Source organism: Tupaia chinensis, unplaced genomic scaffold, assembly GCF_000334495.1.
Source record: "Tupaia chinensis unplaced genomic scaffold, TupChi_1.0 Scaffold000473_1, whole genome shotgun sequence".
NCBI classification, from domain to species: Eukaryota; Metazoa; Chordata; class Mammalia; order Scandentia; family Tupaiidae; genus Tupaia; species Tupaia belangeri.
Window position 1 is genome coordinate 1,804,990 of NW_006159982.1, and position 22,266 is coordinate 1,827,255.

The 22,266-nt window shown below is 35.4% G+C and overlaps 1 protein-coding gene across 3 annotated transcripts in view; it reads left to right on the forward strand.

Annotated features, from left to right (window-relative positions):
- KCNK2 (potassium two pore domain channel subfamily K member 2) overlaps positions 1–22,266 on the forward strand; it is a 209,670-nt gene that overhangs the window by 179,184 nt on the left and 8,220 nt on the right. For all 3 annotated transcript variants that reach the window (XM_006155832.3, XM_027774714.1, XM_006155830.3), the window contains one exon: positions 4,631–4,770. In XM_006155832.3, the coding sequence (XP_006155894.1) occupies positions 4,631–4,770 (140 nt within the window). The remainder of the gene's footprint in view (positions 1–4,630; positions 4,771–22,266) is intronic.

The window sequence follows — 22,266 nt, forward strand, 5'->3', positions numbered from 1 at the left end:
TGCACCCAGCTTGAGTTTTAAGCTGCTGGATCCTGGACTCAGACTGTGGTTGACTACATAGGAGTCCAGCAACAGAACCACAGAACCATTACGCCATCTGCTGGTCCAGAGGAAAGGCTTTTCTTTTCTTTTCTTTTTTTTTCTTTTCTTTTCTTTTCTTTTCTTTTCTCTTTTCTTTTCTTTTCTTTTCTTTTCTTTTCTCTTTTCTTTTCTTTTCTTTTCTTTTCTTTTCTTTTCTTTTCTTTTCTTTTCTTTTCTTTTCTTTTCTTTTCTTTTCTTTTCTTTTCTTTTCTTTTCTTTTCTTTTCTTTTCTTTTCTTTTCTTTTCTTTTCTTTTCTTTTCTTTTCTTTTCTTTTCTTTTCTTTTCTTTTCTTTTCTTTCTTTCTTTCTTTCTTTTTTTTTTGAGGTTTTTGCCATAGGGCACTGTAATGACCAGAGAGAGAAAGTGATAAATCACCCTCCAGTGGGCCGCTAACTGCTGGTTCCCAGGAAAGGTTTTCTTAATGCTGGGTGAGGGAGTCTTCCCTGCAAATGTTCAGGAAACCCACTTTTGGACAAACAAGTTCCTAGCAATAATGCCAAGCTAAGAGTATCCTGAGCTACTAATATTTTTGTTAGTTTGGTCGCTAGATTAGATTGGTCCTGCCTGAGTTCTATATAGAAACATCAAGGAGAAGAGACCCAGAGAGATAATACTATCTAAAAGAGGCTACCACATGTCATATAAGAAAGTCAGTAATGTTAGATTGACTTAAACTATTTAGGAAAGTCTTTAAGATTCCTAAAACCTTTGTACCTCCAGCTCCTTTTCTATTTTTATTACCATCTGTACATTCTCCTATAAAGTTTAGCCAGAAAGCTCTTAAAATGGAAAGGACATGCATGTTCTCAGTGGCAACAAAGAAAACAAGCAGTGGAGTGACTGCCAGGTTGGTGGGGAACTTAGGGGGAAGGGGGTAGAATGGGTTGTAAGCACCCTGAAGGCTTTGTTTCAGAGTCTGTGGATAGGGAAGAAATCAGAATGGTGGCGAGGTGGGTGGCGGAAGAATAGGAAGTCAATCCAGGACAGAGAAATTACTCTAGTTTCCTAGTATGCAAGAAACACACTCATATAAGTTTCCTGAGTGTAGCTAAATTGAAATTAATGCTTGTAACAGTCAGGAATTTTCAAAAATACTCCCTAATTTAAAAATAAAACTCTTTTTAGCAAGTTATCTGAATAGTACAAATGTTTTAATTTGGATAAGATTCTTGGATCAAGTGAACTAGTTAATGTGAAAATTAATTTATAAATCTTAGATATCAGAAAGTGAACAGTTTGTGAATTGTTTGATAATACTCATTATATAAATTAGTTTTTCCTAAGTCATCTGACTGCTGCTATTTCATTTTAAGAAGATCAATTAACCAAAGGAAGACTTTCATTTTTTTTTTTCCTGGAGCTTAAAATTTACTAAAACATGTGGGTAGGACATTTTACCCAAATATAGACCTTTTAGTGATTAACTTAATTTACTCTTTTCAAACTGTGACATCCTGTTTATGAGAAAGAAAACTTATAAAAAGTCATTTTGAGCATGAACTAATTCTAAAATCAACATCTTAGTGGATTTTTGTGTTGAGTCACAACTATTTGGATGAAGATTTTTTTGGTTTTGAAAGAGAAAGCATTTGGAATATAATGTCATTTTAGTTTCTGGAAATGTTTGAAAGGTAGAGTTTGCTGGTGACCTTCTCATATGATAGGTTTCCATATGCATTTCTTAATTCAGTTCTGTGAATCTGTATCGCTGCATTCTCAGTGGGCCAAGTCTTAACCATCATGAGGTACATTTAGCCCCTGTAGTAGTTCCCAGAAATGAGTTTTAAAAATACTGAACAATGTAAAATTTTTACATTATATTGAAGGTAATAATTGTAACTATATTATTCTTTATTATTATTATTATTAAATTTTGCCATAGGGCACTTGCACTTGCCAGAGAGACAGAGACAGACAGAGAGGGGGAGAAAGAATTACTCCCCAAGAGTGATGGCCTTTTCAGGAGGTAATAACTGTAACTATATTATTCTTTATTCTTCTTCTTCTTATTATTATTATTAAATTTTGCCATAGGGCACTTGCACTTGCCAGAGAGACAGAGACAGACAGAGAGGGGGAGGAAAGAGAGAAAGAAAGATAAATCACCCCCTGGGGGGGGGGATGGATATGTCACAGCCCCCTCTTCCAGTCTCCTTTCTGGGTTTTGAGTACACATGCACACGTGCTTGGTGTGTTTTTCAAGCATCTGGACCCAGGATTCAAACCATAGAGTCAGCCATGTGGTATCCAGCCCTTAACCACCATGCCACCTGCTGACCTCTGTGACTGTATATTTTAAATTGTCATTTGTCCCTTGGCTAGCTGCAGTGGCACAGTGGCAACTCAATACTCCACAATGCTGAGGCCACCTGGAAGGTCCTGGATTTGTGAACCAAGGTTTCCTAGAAGCCTAGAAACTTCTTAGCTAGTTCAGAACCTTCATGGACTTTTACTATCAATCCTTCCTTCTCTGCCACTAGATTTTTTTGAGCATATAATCAAACACAAATACAGGACTAGCCTCACTCTAAATTTTTACCTACTCCACAATGAGTTCAGGTCAAGTTTACAATCTGATGTAACTTGCGATAATTCCCCTTTATCCAAAGGATAAATTCCAAGATCTCCTGTAATCCCAGTACTGTAATCCCTGTACATAACTCTATCTGTAGAATCTTTTTTTTTTTTTTTTTGCTTTAGGGCATGTGCTGGCTGGAGAGAGAGACAGAGACAGTGAGAAGGAAAGTGGGAAATCATTTCCTGGGGAGATGGCCATGCCACAATCTCCTCTCCTCCATTCTCCTTCTGAGATCTTGGGCATACACACACAAGCATCTGCCAAGAGTTTTAAGCTACTAGTCCAGAACTCAAACCATGATTGGCCTTGCAGGAGTCCAGCGACATAATCACTGTGCCATCTGCTGGCCCCAAAATAAGAGAATTTTAACAATATGCTGTGATAAAAGTTATGTGAAAGTGATTTCTTTCTCTCAAAATAAGTTATTGTATTAAACTCACCTATTTTTGGACCTTCATTGACTGCAGGTAGCTGAAACCATGAGTGTGTGTGTGTGTGTGTGTGTGTGTGTGTGTGTGTGTATGGGGAGTTATTGTGCCTTTTCTAGATCCCTCTTTTCTAGCTGTCTACTTCCCATCCATGTGGAGCCTGGCGCTTTACCCACTACCAAAGGTCCTTTGAATATACTGTGTATTTTTACAGGAAACTATTTCATATTTTGATCCTCACTTCTTAGGACTCACCTTTTCCTTGCTCAACTCTCCTTGCAGAAGTAAAAGTCATTTCTTCTGTATCCTCCCTTTTTCATCCTTTTTTTGCTATCACTCCATATACCCTATTATAGTTCATTGTCCATGTGAGGCTTCCTTAGACTAACTTGGGAATTTCTCAAGAAAGGGACTTATTTTCTTCTTTGTGAAAATTGGTAAGAGTTTCAGTTTTTGGGATTTAATAAGAACTCTCATTGGGACAAGCAGTTGGTGTAATGGCTATGTTGCTAAACTCCCATGTAGTCGACCATGGTTTGAGTCCCGGACCAGGTGGCTTAAACTCTTGCCAGGTACATGTGCATATGTGCCCAAGATCCTGAGAGGAGAATGGAGAAGAAGGGATTGCGGCGTGACCATCCCCCCTGGGGAGTGATTTCTCACTTTCTGTCTCTATGTCTCTGTCTGTCTGGCGAGCGCACGCACCCTATAGCAAAAACCTCTCCAAAAAAAAAAAAAAGAACCCTCATTAATTTGTGCTGAATAAAGGATGTGTTAAAATGTACCCAGACTTTTCAGAGCTGCAGTTATTGTACTAGATGGAAAGCGCCTCAAGGATTAAAGAAAAAGAGCTCCTCTGCCATTTTTTTTCTCAAGAGCCTGGCATTGTAATATACAACAAACATGGGAACTCCTCTGAAGGGTCAGAAAATAATAATAGTGGCATTACATGCAAATTGTGACAATATGTGTTCATATTAGATCTATCAATGCATTGTTTCTTATATTTGATAGCAATCTGTAATACTGATGACTTTAAAACAAGAATCATCACTAGAGTTCTCCACTTTCTGTTTAGTTTGGCCTTAAATTGACTTGGGTAGCATGTATGTATTAGCAATAAGGTAAATATGCTAAATATACTAGCTTAAATGCATACCAAAAAAGTGCAGTCTCAACCTTCTACTAGTTGCAATAGAGATGGAAAGGAAGTCTTAGTACACACGAACTAATTAAGAGTTGGACAAATTGAGACTGATTACAACGTATGAAAAAGAAACGGGGCAATGAAAAATCCTTATGACTTAGAGAAGTAACGAGAGGTCTCATTAAGATTTTAGTTAACTTATTCTTAAAAACAGATGAAAATTACATGAGGGAAAATGAGAAATTTAATAAGAAAATAGCATGGGTCAATGAATAAGGATATTAGATTTATATGTTTTGCAAGACAAAATTCTCTTGATAATTTTAGCAAATATCTAGATTGTTTACTTTATTAAATATGAAGTCACTTTGTTCGCTTTTGTTTGTCTCTCCTAGGTGGATCGGATATCGAATATCTAGACTTCTACAAGCCTGTGGTGTGGTTCTGGATCCTTGTCGGGCTCGCTTACTTTGCTGCTGTCCTGAGCATGATTGGAGATTGGCTCCGAGTGATATCTAAAAAGACCAAGGAAGAGGTGAGAATTAATGTGTGCAAACACTTCTATTTAATTTAGTAAAATTTATTTAAATATTTCCTTTTTATGTTTTAAAATATTTTAAACATTTAAACATTATTTTAAATGTGTAATGTTCATTTCTGTTTGGTGTGAAATTGCTCTATAAGGTTATAGTAAAATATATCATATGAAGTTATAATTCATTCACTTAAAAATGTGTACTAAACACTGTTTATATGCCAGGTGCTTTCTAGGAACCAAGAGTAATTTGTACCATAAAAAAAGAGGTAATTAATTATTTTTCTTTATTATTTCTTTAGAAAAATTTTTTCTCACATTTAATTGCTGAACCTCTCCATAGCACACCAAAGAGTTTTTCAAAACATGCATTGTATTACCATCAAATCAAAGATATTACCATATATATATCTTTTCTGTTGGAGAACTTTACATTCTTATGTCTGCTAAGTCATGTCCTCCCTAAGCCCCTTCCAGCCACCCACCGCTGAGTTCCTCTTCCCATAGTATCTGGTAACCACACTTGTCTTACCTACCATTATATTAATTTTTCTTTTGTTTTCTATCTCTTTTCCAAGAGTGTGGAGTTAATTTTATTCTGTAGAGAAAAATATAATAGAAAATAACTGTACCATGGTATCTTTAGCATGAAATAGTGAGTGACTTACATAATGCTGAATTGCTTTATTCAGTTATTTCCTTTTTTCTTGATCCATATGAATGTGTGCTAATGCATATACACACACACACACACACAGTAGTACAAAGCTGTTTGCATTATGGCCATTTCCCCTGTGTACAGATCCCACCTGTTTAAAAAGGTGTCCTTTTATCTATTTTGTACAGCTAGATATATAAAAATGAACATTTGAATGTTGACCCATGAGACTCTGAAAAATTAGAAGATCAAATATCAATTTTGAAATTTTGTTGTTTGTGAATTTAATTTTGATTTGATATTTATGTTTCCAGAAAGGCAATTAGTTGAATATGACAGTATAGTGTTTTTTTATGGATTGTGCATTTTTTGCTTCTTGGTCTTTGCTAATTGTTTCATAGAATAACAAATCTGTAAAACTTGCTCCTATAGTACTCATTTTCTTCCTTCAATTATCTCCTCCCTTTCATTATCTGTCAAGAAATATCAGTGTCAAAATCTTTTATTATTACATTAAGCACAGTCTTTAAACATTCACCCAAAAGAAATAGGATAAGAGGTGATAAAACTAACTTATCTCTACACGTTTTCTTTGAAAATTGTCAAGTCATTTGATTTTGTATTGATGGCCATGTTGCCCATGAGAATGAACAAGAGTATAAGTGATCAAACATTTCCTTTCATGGATACCATATTTCCCAGTTGGGAATTCACATATTTGGTCTGTATGTATTAATCTGTATCTTAATTGCACCATAAAGCCAAAATCTTTTTCTTGTAAATAAATCATAAGACAATGCGCTTGACAATCTAAGTTGTGTGAAAAGTCCTGCTTTGACAGGACACCAGTGGATTTGCCTCAATCAAATCAAGCTCACTGTGTGTGTGTGTGTGTGTGTGTGTGTGTGTGTGTGTAAGAGAGAGAGAAAGAAAGATGGGAGTATCATGTGTACTTTTGAGAATCTTGTGATTCTAAGGGAAAAAAGAAATTGCAAGTAGGAAAATTTGGGGTAACATAGATAAAAAAGAAAGCACTGTTCAAACATCCATCTATAAATTTGCTTTCAGAAAGGTTTACACACACTCACACACATGAGCTTTATTTCTTAAATAAAAAACAGTTGAGGGGCTGGCAAGTGGCATGGTGGTTAAAGACGCTGGACTCCAACATGGCTGACCACGATTCAAGTCTTGAACCTGGTGGTTTGCTTTCTTACTTCCTCTCTCTCTCTCTCTGTCTCTCTCTGATCAAACTGGAAAATAATAATGATAATAATAATTAATAAAGTTAAATAAAATAATTCTTAAAAAAAATAGTTGAATGGGGTCAAGCATGTGGCATGTTGATTGAGGCAATGGATACTCCCACATGGCTGATCATGGTTTGAGTCCCAGACCAGGTGGCCTGCTTTCTCACTTTCTCTCTCTGTCTCTTTCTGGTCAAATTAAAATAATGAATAAATTAAATTAAGAAAATTCTTTTAAAAATACTTGAACAGAGTATACATCATATCAATAATTAGGAAAGGCATTGATTTGTAACACACACATACATATATGTAACATTCTAAACATATTATATATTATATACATATATACATACACACTAATATTCACAGTCAAAAGGTTTGAAAGGCACCTATAGTATGGTGAGAATTTTTATATTCTATGAAGTCGATGAAATTTGTAAAGATTAAGTTCATAAACCTGTATTATAATAACAGTGCTTTTGTGATAGGACTAGCTGAGATGAAGTATGGGTATCCTTTATCAGAGTAATAAGGTAACCAATTGCATAGTCTGCTCAGATTGTTGTAACTGAATACCACAGACTGGGTGGTTTAACAGAAGACATTTATTTTCTCGCAGTTCTGGAAGCTGGAAATCCAAGAAGTTGCCATCGGGGTTGGTTTCTGGGGAGGTCTCTCTCCTTGGCCTGTAGATGGCGCTTTCTTGCTGTTACCGCACGTGGTCTTTCCCCTGCAAGAGCAGAGAGGAGAACTGGAGTCTGTTCCTCTTGTTAGGACACCAGCCTATGACCCATCAAACCTTCATTGCCTTCTTAGAGGCTCCACCTTTAACAACAGTCACGATAGGGATTAGGGCTACTAAATATGAATCTTGGCAGGACAGAGTATAGGCCCTACTACCATCCTTTCAAGTAAGTTTCAATTTCTACGTAACTAATTAATGTGAAAAGCAAGTTTGTGTGCCTACTTCTGAGCAGTCTTCATGACTCTCAACTAAAAGTATGAAATACATAATTGTTTTCATCCCAATAAACATTAAGAAGTAAGAAACTTTTTTTATGTCTTACCACAAATCTTTTGGCTTCTAGCAAGTGTTCTGAATCATGTGTACTTCCTGGTGATTTCATCTCAGTAGAAAGCTCACGTGGGTGAGGGCCGTGACCAGAGGTTTATGTGAACCCTCCAAAATCACAGCTGCTCTGGACAGTTGAGCCAATTGAAATGGAACCTTCAGTTTGAGCAGATGTGTATTTTCTAATTTACAATGCAATTTAGAAACATGCAAAATAGAGTCACAAATTCAGCAAAGAATGTGAAGAAAGAAAAGGAAAGGCAATTTATAATTCATCAAAAGACTTTCAGGACCAAAGTATTTATAAATGAAATATTACTCAACTTCCCATATAACAATAGAAAAAAGAATTTTAGACAATTTAGATTTTAAAATAATTCACTAAAGGGCATAATGAAATTTTTAAAAAACCTGAATATATTTTAGTTGTTATCTTTATGTAAATGAACCAATGACAGATGACCGTTCTATAATTATTCCTTATTTTCTCTACCTCAACTATTCCAGATATTCCAACTTTTAAAAACTTACAAAGAATTTAGATGCAACAAAGTCATTTCTAACTTTCTGTTTTGATAAATAAACAATGCTAAATACTTTTGATAACTGGGGATCTGTTCCACTAAAAAATGTAAATAGTGCAGAGATTATAAAATACAAAATAAAATATAGCATGAAATTTCCAAACAATAGCACTAAGACATATGCCTTACCTAAATGAAAAGATTTTGGCTAATAAGAGTCCTACTAGTTTTTTTTTTTTTTTTTTTTTTTTTTTTAAAAAAACAAATCTCCTACTAGTTTTTTTTAAAAAAACAAATCTGTTTAACCATATTGGGAAAGTGTGAACATATAGATCTAATCGTATGTGGCCTTATTTTATTGCTATTTTTATGTTACAACATACTCTGTTTCCATTGAAGAGAAATGTTAATGAATTACTATATTGGGAAGTAAGAAAAAATATTATTTTCCATCAACATGCTGAAATAAAACAAGCTGGTGTTGCCAATCCATCTGCCATATTTGTAGAGGAAATGGTTAGTTGGAATAACACTGTATTGTTTCAGAAGTGCCACATGCAATTATAGTTGATCTGCATTTCTCAAAGAAGACTGTAATGTGCCCAATAATTTTTCCATGGAGGCACACATGTTTCTATAAAAGCATTTTTTTTTTTATTATAGCTCCAGCTCGTATGAAGAGAAGGCACGTGATTAATAATAGGGATTGATATGACTATTTTTTCTATGCAACTGTGTACCTGCTTCTGAGATAATGATGTTTTCGTTTAGCAAATAAAGGTTGTTAGGGCAGCTGGCAGGTGGCATGGTGCTTAAGGGCAGTGGATTCCCAGATGGCAGATTGTGGTTTGAGTCCCAGATCTGGCAGCTTGCTTTCTCACTTTCTCTCTCTCTCTCTCTCTCTCTCTCTCTCTCTGTCCCTCTCTGGTCAAATTGAAGTAAGTACATAAATTAAGTTAAATAAAATAAATAAATAAAATAATAAAAGTGCTAGTTGAGGAAGATAGAATATAATACGATGTGACCTCAGAATTCAGATGATTGCTCAGGAAGCAAGTAGGGAAGAGCGAGTCCTTGCTATGAAGTCATAGCACAGCTCTCTACCGTTTGTGTTTCTTGAGCTTGAAAGGGCCTGTGCTTTTTCTATACCTGTTCTATTGCCTCCATGTGCCTCCGCGTATACCACGTTCCTGTGTACATGGTAAGTGCAACCCCTCCTGTAGCATGCCAACGTGTCAGGCCACGTGGAAGGACTGCTGGCCACAGTGAATTTCAAGCCAAGCAACACTTATGTCATTTGTTTAGTCTCTAAAGATGTTTCTGAAAGTAGAGAAATTCAGTTCAGTTAGTTGGCCTTATATCGTGATGAGAAATCACATTTTAAAAACAGTATGGGGATTCCTTAGGAAACTAAAAGTAGAACTGCTACATGAGCCAGAATTGCCTCCACAAGGCATATATCCGAAGGAAAGGAGATTCACGTGTTGTAAAGCTATCTGCACCCCAGTGTTTGCTGCACTGCCAGTGCAAGTAACGATAGCAACCGCCATGTCCACCAGCAAGCAAATGGATAAAGAACATGTGGTACACGCAAACAGGAATGCTATACAGCTATTAAAAGGATCTTTTTAAATACCAGACAAGGTAATGATGTTAAGTGCACCACTGTCAAATAATAATGGCTAATAAGAAATTGAAGCACAGAGAGGTATGATGACTTGCTAAAGACGGTTCAGCTAGTATTTCCATCAGTTATCAACCCGGATGACTGAACTTTGTGGTCTGGCCTTTCAACTGTTTTGCTATGCTGCCTCCCAGCTGCTCAGGGTATTGGTTGTGTGTTGTTATTCCTTTCCTTTTTTCTTCTTACTTTTCACTTTGGTAATATTGATATGTTAGAAATAAATGCCCCGAACTGACCTATTTATTGCCATGTTACTGCAGAGAAGAGCTTCATGAATTTAATTTGGTCACTAATTATATTATGGTATATAGATCAATAAAATCTCTAAACGTAAAGTTTTAACATTCTTTCACATGATGGAAATCCTATATATGATTTCCAAAAGTGCATGGACTTTGGGGGCTCATAGAACTAAGATTTAATTCTATCTTAACTTTTTATTAGCTCTGCAGACTGCCAAAATACCTAATCTCTCTGAGTCTTTTTTTCTTTTTTTTTTGAATAAAATATGGATAATGGTACCTCTTTTATTAGGTTGCTGTGAGATGCAGTGGGGAGGGTGTGCAGTTTGGCTAAATGCTTGCTAAATGCTCGTTCTTATCTTCATGGGTTTCTAAAAGTGTAATGTCAAGTTATTTCAAATCAAATAATTTCTAAAAGTTCTGAGATTGTCACCTACATATTATCATGCATTCTTCTATAAAGAACATAAACATAAAATATAACAAAGTAAAATATTTGGAGTACTTGTATTTCTAAGCAAGCTGGCTGAAATAAAGAAATGCAAAAGAAAAGATACACAAGATAACATTGAGGCATACACATATATTGCTAGATTTTATTTACAAAATCAGAATACAGAATAGTCTAGAAAAAATATGAGTGTTGAAATTTCAAGTATGTTGGAGGCTCTGTGAAAACTAGTTTTACATTAAATTCCTTAAATCTACCTAGATTACTGTTATCTTATTTTGTTGTTGTTAATTATACACACCGATATACTGTCATTCTGTTGTGTCAACTGAGGTATAATCCTTTTAGATTCCTCCTTTTAGTAAACCAAGAACCAGTAGCTCAATCATTATATTAAAAACATAAAAACACGGAGGTTTTTTTTTTCCTTTTCTAGATTTTAGGGTGAACCCTTGCTATTTAAAAACTAACTTTTTTTTTTTGTTTCAAGTGATTCACAAAAGGTTGTCTTGTAATAGAAATTCAGAATAATTTTTCCTATTCATTTGTATATAATAGGAGAGTAAATTTATAGTATTTTTCTCAAAGTACTTTATAAATAATTTTATTTTTTAGCTAGAACACAACGTGAGTGTTTAGTGCATATTTTAGACTCATCTGTTTTGAGAATTTGTGTTTAAAAAAATGGCCACCATGAACTTTGCTTTCAAGATTGTGTTTGGCCCTTCTTCATTAAATGAAAGTATTGTGCTTGCCTGCATTTCCAGCTAAATGTAATCACATTTTACAAAAACTCAAATTATGCTGGGAACACAAGCCAGTGTGTTTTCAAAGATGGATCAACAAGATGAATTTAGTTTTAGCCCCTCTTCATAGATGGCTCTTTCTAAACAAATATACTTTGTGGTTGGTTTGGGCCCAGAACAGGGGGAACATTTTGAACTTTAATCATGGGTTATTGGATCATCTTTTATAACCAAGTATGGTGATTTGTTAGGGTTCAGTGGATGGCACCTTAATTGTAGTAAAGTAAGCTAGCTCCTCCTCCTTCAAACTTGATTTGAACCAGAGCAGCATCCAAATTATGGTGTGAATGTGTGCACGCATGCACACACATACGCACACACATATTCATACATACACACATGAACTCTCATGAGTTCAGAACAAAGAAGAAAGCCTGTTTCCTCTTTAGTCAAAACGTTGTCATCAGTACTATTCATGCAATATTTTCATTTATCTCCTCCTTTAGATGTGTGTTAGGACTGCACATGTTCCCTTTGTGGATAGTGAGCCGTATGACTAGATCTGGTCCATGAGCTGTGGGCAGAGTCTATGTGAGCACATGGGAAGGAGATTGAATTGCTGTTGTGAGCCTCTGAAGATCTTCCTTGCCTCTGACACGATTACTAAGTTTCCCAGTAACCACATTGAGCAGAGCCCCCCTCATGACCTGTGGTCATTGAGCAAGAGTGGACATTTAGCCTTTGTTGCCTTAACACAAGCATTGAGGGGCTAGCTGGTTTATATTATGACCTCCCTCATCTTGACTAATTCAGTATGACACCTAATCATTTTTTCTCTGATTCAAGGACAGAATTAAAAGAAGAATATTATTGGGGCCAGATGATGGTATATTGGTAAAATGCAACATTCTGTAAGACAGACCCACTTGGAAAGACTGCCAACTCAGGTCTGAACAGCTCCTTGAGTGTATAGAGTGTGTCTGTGTCCATGATTCAGGCCAGGGGTGGATCATGGCATCAAGTCTGTTAGAGTGCTGCACCTTTCTCTCTCTCTCTCTGTCTCTCTTGCTAAAGTAATAAATAAACCTTTAAAATAATAATAATATTTAAGGAAAGAGTTAATAATAATTTGGAAGATTTAAACTCCATGTGCCACACTCATATTTGTTAAGTTTTAGATTAATTTCCAAATCTCTGGAAGACTCAGGCCTGTTATTTGCATTTATCTTATATAAGATTCACAACTGGTTTTACTAAAATAGAAACATCAAGCAGCCTGCTTTTAAAGGAAACTAGATAGTGCTATTCCTGTAAATGGAAATTTTCTGTTGGTGGCCTTACTGTATCTATGTCTCTAAACCTATACACTCATTAATAACTAAGTCTGTAATATTGACTCTCTTTTATACATAACCTTTGTATAAGAAGAAATCTTGAACTGAAGTTAGGTCTCATTAAAAGCAATACATAAAACAAGTTCATTTGGTATAAAAAAAGTATTATAGAATGACCATATGTAATACTATTTTGCAATTTATTTAGTTGAACTGTATGACATTGTTGACATTAAACTGCTTTTGACCTTATGAATCACAGTTTTCATGTGATTCAATCTAATATTCTAAGGAACTATATTTTTAAAACATACTTACAAATATAATTTTCATATTATAATCTATATACTAGATTATGATTTGTACATTAAGCAAAACCATAATTGGCTGACATATTTGATGCACTTCCTTTATTCATTCCTTGACTTAGACTTTTCAATAATTCTATGTTGATTATGTACTGTTTATAGACTATTTTACCTCAACTCAAAGACTCAATGTGTTCTACTTGCATGCTCCACAAAGCTCTCTCTGTTAGAGTTGTCACACGTCCCTCCAGACTGTCACTCTGCATTTTCCTTTTCTTTGTCCATTTGACCATGTCATAATTAATTCTACTGGTGCTGAAGCTTTCTCTGTGACCATGCCCTCCGCTCATGGATAGAGATTTTGTTATTTATTCTCCTGTGTGCAGCTAATACAAGCCTGAAATGATTTTTAACTGTAGGAGGATAACTTGTGGAATTACAGAGCAGGAAAGGAAACGAGTAGACAGTGCCCTCCTGGAGTCTCTTGGCCTTCTCTTCAAAGGATCTCCCCTTGACCATCTTGCTCAACCCCTAGTTTGCCATCATGTTTCAAGGTTGTGGTTACAGCTATAGCTGAGGTCATCCCATTGGATATTCCCTCCACCGAGTGCAGAGGCCAAACTAGCAAAAAAAGAGTTGACAAATAATAATAATAATAATATACTAATACTCTTAGCCAAATGGAAAGAGTTTTAAATTGTTAAGCATGATACTAGATGTCTGTGAAGTAACTGCCTTTGGATTGCTTCCTCTGATAAGGATGTTCCCAAGAACAGTGGATAGGGACTGATTTATGTTAACCAAAGTAGTCATTTTCACTTTCATAATGAAGGAAAGACCTTACTACAAGGATAAGCTCTATCTCTAGAAAAACAATATATGTATCTTAAATAAAAAGTACTTTATTGCTAAAAAAATATAATTCTGCCTACCATCCTGATAGACTGTTTTTGAGACCTGAATTTTTTTTTCACCTTTAATTTTTAAAAAAAGTTTCTTGTATCTTATAGTTGTTTGTTTATAATCACTCTGGTTTTGCTATTTTTAGTTTCTTAACATCAATAAGCATTTAAGTACTTTCTAGCAACATGTTTCATATTGCATTAAAGTTAGGTAGAAGGTAAGTGATCTTGGAAAATCTTACTGTACAAAGAAATCTACTTCCAAAACTAGATATTATGAGTATAAATATGACATTTTTCATGGAATTTCTCACAAAGATCAAGACTAATAGGTCAGTAGCCCCTTCAGTTTCCTGGTGTCTTCTTGAGATGTTATTTCTTTTAATGAGGGTTTGTTTTATGTCATTTATTGAATCATCGGAAAAGTCATGATGCATTTTTGCATAGAAAAATATGTCATGACTCTTCCAAAGGCCCAACAGTTATATGTACATGTGTGTATATGTGTACATATATATGTATGTGTGTATCTGTATACACACGTATTCATCTTTACCCCATTTGTGTCATTTTTAACCATACTTTGAGGACAGACTGGAACAGATTTAGCCTAAATATAAGTTCAGTTTAAACTACTAATTTGTGTGTTCAATACATATTTCTGAATGAATAGGCAAGGCCCTAAGGACATATATAAGCAGGATAGGATAAGATTTACTCTTCTATTTTGAAGCAATTGCAGAATGCCAGCTTCATAATAAGTGTGAATTCACCAAATGGCCATATAGTCTAAGTTGAGTATAGGAGAAATGAGTTTGCTGAGTAGTGTTTCTGGTATGCAAGTAAGAACGATTATGAAAAGGTGCATGACACAGATTGCTTCATTCCAGGAGCACTTACTGATTTGTTTGTTTATCAAATGTGTGTCAATTGCCCATGGTGTATCAGACACTTTATTAGGTATTGGAAATTTTTAAAATGTAAAAAAAAAAATCATATCATTTGCCCTCAAGAAGAAATTTACAAGTGAAGATTTATAGACATCTACTAACAATTACTACAAAGTAGATAATCTAATATACAAAGAAGATGCTTTTGTGCAATGATGCTTAGGAATGGGAATTAGTACATTTCATTGGATGAAATGGGGAAATACATAAAGAAGTGACACTCTGACTTTTTTCTTTCTTTCCTGTTTTACATTCAGTCTATCGAGTGGTCCTATAGCATTGATCTGAAAATGTCTCCAGAATCTAACCACTTCTCACCTTTCATCTTTCTTTCCTGTGACACCATCGGCTCACTCGATTATTTTAGGATGTTCCTAACCAGTCCCCCTATTTTCACCATTGCTCAATGTAAAGTCTCTTCTCAACAACAATGCCAAGATAATCCTTTGAAATATGAGTTGTGTCATGTCATTTATCTGTGTAGAAGCTATCAATGGCTCCCCATTGTCCGTGACACTTCGCTTTACCAGCAATGCCCTTTCCCCTAGGTACCAACTTGCTTGCTTTCTAATGTGCTCAGGTCTTTTCTTCATGCATTATTTTGTGAATGGGGCCCACCTGGACCATCCAGTTTAATGCTGACACTTCTCTGCTCTATCACCTTTGATTCCCCTTGCCCTGCTCTCCATTTTTCCATACTCACTGACTTCTAACATTCAGTCTGATTTATTCCCTTAATGTATATCACCATTTACCGCCTCTCTTTCTCAAATGTACTGTTTAAAAGGGAAATAGCTTGGCATATATGCTACTTAAAACTTTCAACAGACTAAAACAATATTTCAATAAAAAGACTTTGAGTAGTTACTGTAAGATGTAGGCTATAAAAATAGAAATATTTTGGATAGTTTTATGTCTAAGAAAGACAGTGATATTGTTACCCCACATTTTACCAATGGGAAAGCTCACATGCTTCAGGTGGTTCTTTTCTTCTTCTTTTAAGAATTATTTATTTAATTTTGTTTATCATTATTATTATTTTTTTAATTTGCTGCAGGGCATATACATTCACCAGAGAGAGAGAGAGGGAAAGGGAGAAAGCCACTAGGTCTGGGACTTGAACCACAGTTGACCATATGGGAGTCTAGCACTTTTAACCACCATACCACCTGATGGCCTCATGCAATTCTTAGCATTTAATGGGAGGGTGATCCATCATTAATAGTTTTCTGAAAGGGGCTTAATGAAAAGTTGCCAAGTAAGAGTACTCTTCTTATCTTACATAGACAGATTAAACCTTAATGAAAAGAGCTCCCCTGAGTTTACAAGTATGTAAACTATGGAATTATTAGAATTAAATAAATGATATTAGAAAGGAGGTTTTTTATTTTAGCATATTTTTACTTTTTATAGGAAAGGGAGAAAGCCACTAGGTCTGGGACTTGAACCACAGTTGACCATATGGGAGTCTAGCACTTTTAACCACCATACCACCTGATGGCCTCATGCAATTCTTAGCATTTAATGGGAGGGTGATCCATCATTAATAGTTTTCTGAAAGGGGCTTAATGAAAAGTTGCCAAGTAAGAGTACTCTTCTTATCTTACATAGACAGATTAAACCTTAATGAAAAGAGCTCCCCTGAGTTTACAAGTATGTAAACTATGGAATTATTAGAATTAAATAAATGATATTAGAAAGGAGGTTTTTTATTTTAGCATATTTTTACTTTTTATACATTCAGTCACTGTATATCATTATAGCTTGCAAAATGAATTTTCCCAACTCAAATACACCCTATATTAGACCAGTTAAAGATATTATCATACATGTTATCATCAACAGATAATTTTCTTTTTTGTGTCTCATACATATTTTTTTCTTCTTTCTTTCCTTGATTCCCTTTCTCTCACCTGCCCCCATTTCCTACCCTCCTCTCACACTGTCTCTAATATCTGCAATTAATCTACATGCTTTTATTATATATCTTCTTCTTCAAAGAATTACTAATTTATTAATTATTTGATATTATCAATTTTTAATTTGCCGTAGGGCATGTGTACTCACCAGGGAGAGACAGAGGGAGAGAGTAAGTAAGAAAGCAGGCTTCCAGGTCCTGCCATGGTTGAAGCATGGTCAACCATGGAAGTCCAATGCCCCCAATCACGATGCCACTTGCTGACCCTGAGATGAGTTTTTATAAATAGTAAAATTCACTAAAGCTGATTCCCCTAAAACAATACTTCTTTAAAAGAAAACAGAGATAGTGTTAGAAATACAAATCAGGAGTTTCTTTTAGATCCCCTACATTACCAAATAAACCCCAGGTTTTATGGTGAAAAGTATAGATTCTGTAAATTGAAAGTACATGACTCAAGAGTGTTGTTTCAGATGTTCTTAGGCAATGTCAAAGTTCTAGAACTTTATATTTGATAAATACTGTATTTTTCATCTAGTTCTCTTACTGTTCATTTTGGGGTCTTGAATGCATTCATTCCTGACTTGATACTGGTAGTTGAGCCACAAACAACTTTAGATTTATATTTCTGCAATCACTGCCTCATTGAACCTTTTTACCAATACAAATATGTTTTATTTGTCCACATTTAACATCTATGAGTAGCATCAAATTCTTACATGTACTAAAACCCTCAGGTTGCCGTTTCATCTCACAAAACAACCATATATGTATGAATTGTTCCCTATTGGAGAAACTGGCAATTTGAAGGTATTTTTAAACTATAGAAAAATGGATTGTATATTTCTTTCTTCTCTCTTTTCCCAGAAATTTTTACCTTTCATTTTTGGGAATGCACAAGCAAATGACTTTTGCATGTGAAGGAAATGGTGAGGGGGGAACTAGGGAGCTTTTGAGAGCTTAGTTATGAACCCTGAAGATGTTAAAATCAGGCATGGGTAAAAGTTCGATCTCATTCCACACTCCTGAAGCATCGGTTTAATGTAAAAGAGAATGAAATGAAACTAGGTCTACTTTAGTCAACCTAGAATTGAAAACAACAGGTGGCCGTAGTGGTGGAAGTGGTGGGGTGTCATGGCATGATACTGGAGCCATATGGGAGGACCAGGTTTGGTTTCCAGACTGACCCACTCATGCTCAATGTGGCAGCGCAGCTGTGATCTGGCTGGCTGGGAGGGAAAGATCATGGTGTGATAAGATCCTATTAGGCATGGCTCTCTCCTTCTCCGTCTGTCATAACTAACTAAATAAGTAAACTTTAAAAAGAAAAGAAAGGAAGAAAAGCAATAGGTAACACTGGCAAGGAACCCAGAGAGGCATTTGGATTCATCATTGCTTCTCCCTGCCTTTGGTCATCTTCTTGAATGTTCTGTGCCCCTTTATGATTTGATGTAAACCAGGCTTCATACTATAACTGGACCGGACCAAAGTACAATACAAACCCATTTAACATAGCTCTCTGTTAAACTGATAGAAACAAAAATAATTCAAATGATGCTCTTTAAAACATTAAGTGATATCATAAGTGCTATACGTGAAAGTCTTTCTGCCCAAGGAGGTTAGCAGATAAACGGAAGGAGTTCCACTTCATTTTCCGTCCTGCAGAGTCCTTACTTTTTAATGTAGTGTGAGTAGATGCTTTGGACAGCTCTGGCTGAGACAGGCAAGGGGTACAGAGTGTGGACCTGTCTCACTGCTTTCCAGATACTGTTTGGAAACATTCATTAAAAGGATACTAAGATATAGCTCTGTGACTTTCACAATGGAAGATTGTCATATTTTACCCATACATTCAGAGGCATTTCCCTAAATTGATAAGCCATCTGACTGAGGAGACAGGTCCCCAGCCCTTCTGATCTGAATGCATCAGGCTCAGGGTGAGCCCTGTACTCTGCCAGGGGAGAGGCTGGCCATGCCTCCCTGTTGTATCTAAGGTATTTCCATTGCCCTTCCTCTTATTTTCTACCTTTTCTATCTTTTCTTCCTGTTTTTAAGGCAGCCTCATTGCAGTTTAGCCCAGTTAATTAAAATCCAGCAGCATGCTTGTAAGACAGCATGTCCCGCACAGTGAGCAGCATTTCTGGAGGACTAATTTGGCAGGGCTATATTTAGCTTAAGAAAGGCAGCTGTGAATATTCGCTTAATGTGCACGAATTCTTTGCATTATTAGACCAACTGGGCTATTTTCACTTGTTGAAATGAAGTGGGGTGCATTTCTGGTTTTCCTGAAAGTTCTTTTGCACATTAATGAAAGGATAGAAGTATTATTTGTTGTTGCCCAAATTTATGATGTTGATTAGAGGGCATTTTGATAACCAAAGCTTCTTGAAATAACTGCACCTATCCAATACAGTTACCATTAATATTATATATTATTATATATAATATATAGTATTAATTATAAATTATATATGCAATATTATAACATGATAGTGATATATAGGCTATTATACATAATATGTTACATAATGTAACATATTATGTGTAATAAATTAAATAGGTTATGTATATATGTTATGTAATATATAGACTATTATATATAAATGAAGAATAGTATATTTCTATTTGAAATACATAGGGCAAATGCGAGATATACATGTAATTTAACATTTTCTAATAGCCTTATTTGAAATGTACAAAGAAATAAGTGAAACTAATTTAAATAATATATTTTATTTAACCCAGTAAATCCAAACTGCTATCATTTTGACATATCACTATTGAATAGTGTAAAAGTAATGATTGAGATGGATTACGTTTTTGTAATAGGTGTTCAAAATCTGGTGTGTATTTTACCCTAAGAGCACACTTCGCACCAGACTGGCCACCGGCAAAGCGCTCCGTAACTGCACTGGTGGTGGTTGCCGAAATGGACGGCGCAGTTTATGGGCTGCGGTCAGACTCTGCGGCAGTACCTGTGTTCAAACAAGACCGTTCCTTCTGGCTAATGATACAGACTGCGTTTTTTTCTCCTAGAAATGTTATCATCTTTAGTTGATATCATTTCAAGGAGTTACAAGAAGAATGAAAAACAAGCCACAAAAATAGTGAAATAAATATGTAAATTCACACTACTTATTTTCCCAAGTCTGAAGCAATTCCTGGAGAATATCTTTGGACATCATATATCTTTTTTTTAATTCTTTTTTGCTTTTTAGAATTGCTTATTTAATTTTTATTTGTTATCATTCTTCAATATGACCAAAGAGAGAGAGAGAGAGAAAGACAGAGAGAGGGAGAGTGAGAAAACAAGCTACCATGTTCGGGATTCGAACTACAGTCAGCCATGTGAGAGTCCAATGCTTTAACCACCATGCCACCTGCCAGCCCCAAGGCTTCATATTCCTTTTGCTGCTTCTGTATTTTTCAAAGTGTCAAACTGAATAGCTGTACTTGGATCATCAATTATTTCAGAGGACTTTTTTTTTTTTTTCCAGAGGACTTTTGTAATGTGGATCACCCACACTCATAGAATTATACATACGATGTTTGGCCTTAAGAGAAATTTCTGGAAGTAATTCATCCTCTGGAAAAGAAATTGGAAAAATCATGTACCTGGATTTGCTTAGACTATATTGAGTATTTTCTCCCACATTGTTATGCAAAGTCTAAGTATGATTTTTAAAAATTTTACAATCATTGAGCATCACAACATACAAAATGATTCCCATCTAGAATACACTGTATAGTGGCTTAATCATACATGTGAACATCAACAAATAATTTTCCATTTCTTGTTTCACACACACACACACACACACACATACACACACACATACACACACACACACGTATGTATATTCCACCACGCTCCCCATTTCTCACCCTCTGCCATTTCCCACCCTCCTCACATGCTATCTCTGATGTCTACAGTTGCTTTGCATTCCTTTTTTATTTTCCCCACATTTTATTGATTCACAAAATATCTTAAATAATCTAACCACTTTCAATAGCAAGTTCAGCTGATACATACATATCTGTGAACACAGGTCTGACTTTAGGCATGAAACTCTGAGTAGAATGAATGTACTATAAAGGAGCAGCTAGCTGATGCTATATAGCTAACTGTGGTTATTAAATAGGTATTTTAGTATATTTTTTTAATTTTAAGAAAAGCATTTTTCGCTTCAATAAATCAAAATTTTAAAAATGCTAAGAGAGCTTTGCTGATAAAGATTTTTTAAAAAGAAATAGAAGATACATTCACAGAGACATGCATTTACCTCTGAAAACAATACCAACAAAAAACAAGGGAATGAAGACTTGTTCTTTCTCACTTCCTCATTATTCACTCTCACCTTCTTTTTCACACTCTTAAGCTCCCCAACTACTCCCCTCTAACTCGAATTGGCACTGATTCTGGCAGTGCACTTGATCAGAAACTAGTGTAGCCCCAGAAGTCTTAATAAAATTTTTCCTTTGATTTTGATTTAAAAAAACTTATTTGGGACCACTTGGAATAGAATTTCCCATATGTCTACCTTTATGAACATGAACTAGACTTAATGACTTTAAATTTTATAGTAATCTTTTAACTAAAATCCTGAAGCCTATTAGTTTATTGAATTGAATTTTTGAACATTGATATATTTGGTTTAGGTTTTGGGATAATTTAGGGTAAATAGTTTTTTTAAGCAGATAATGTTATCTATATAATTTAGTTTTTAAAAAACTCTATCAGGCAGCCACTAAATGCACTAATATTGGTGCTAGATATAAATAGATGTGGATTTTACTATTTTTTAGTTCATCGAGAAAGTCATGATGTATTTTCCTAGGCAAAAAAAAAAATGCGTCATAGCTTTACCAACAACCCAATAGTATTTCAGGCTTCAGGGGGCCAAGTAATGGCATAGTAGTAAAAAAAAACCAAACAAACAAAAAACAGTCTACAAGGCTGACCCACATGGAGAGTTCTGGGTTCGCATCTAGAGACCTTCCTGAATGTGCCAGGCACACATGTGCCCATGATCCAGGGCTAGTTAAGGCTGGGTGTGAATTGTGGCACTGAGACCCTGTTGGGGGTGCTGTCTCTCTCTCTCTCCCTTTTATTCTTTTTCTCTCTCTTTCTCTCATGGAAGAAAGAAAACAAACAAAACACTTTAAAACACACACACACACACACACACACACACACACACACACACAGTCTTAATCCTCAGTGACCTGGGTCTAATAGAAAACATGATGGGCATAAACAATAGCCATGATGCAGCCTTACAATTGAGGTTGTATGCAGATAATGTTTGAGAAAAGAGAACAGGTATAGGGTACTAGCAGAGTACCGACATGATGCTTCATGGGGGAAGAGTAGATATGACAAAAATAAGTTGCATTTACTTCAGACGTTTGGTGTTGCAGTCCTACCCTACCATGAAGACAGTTAACATTATATAC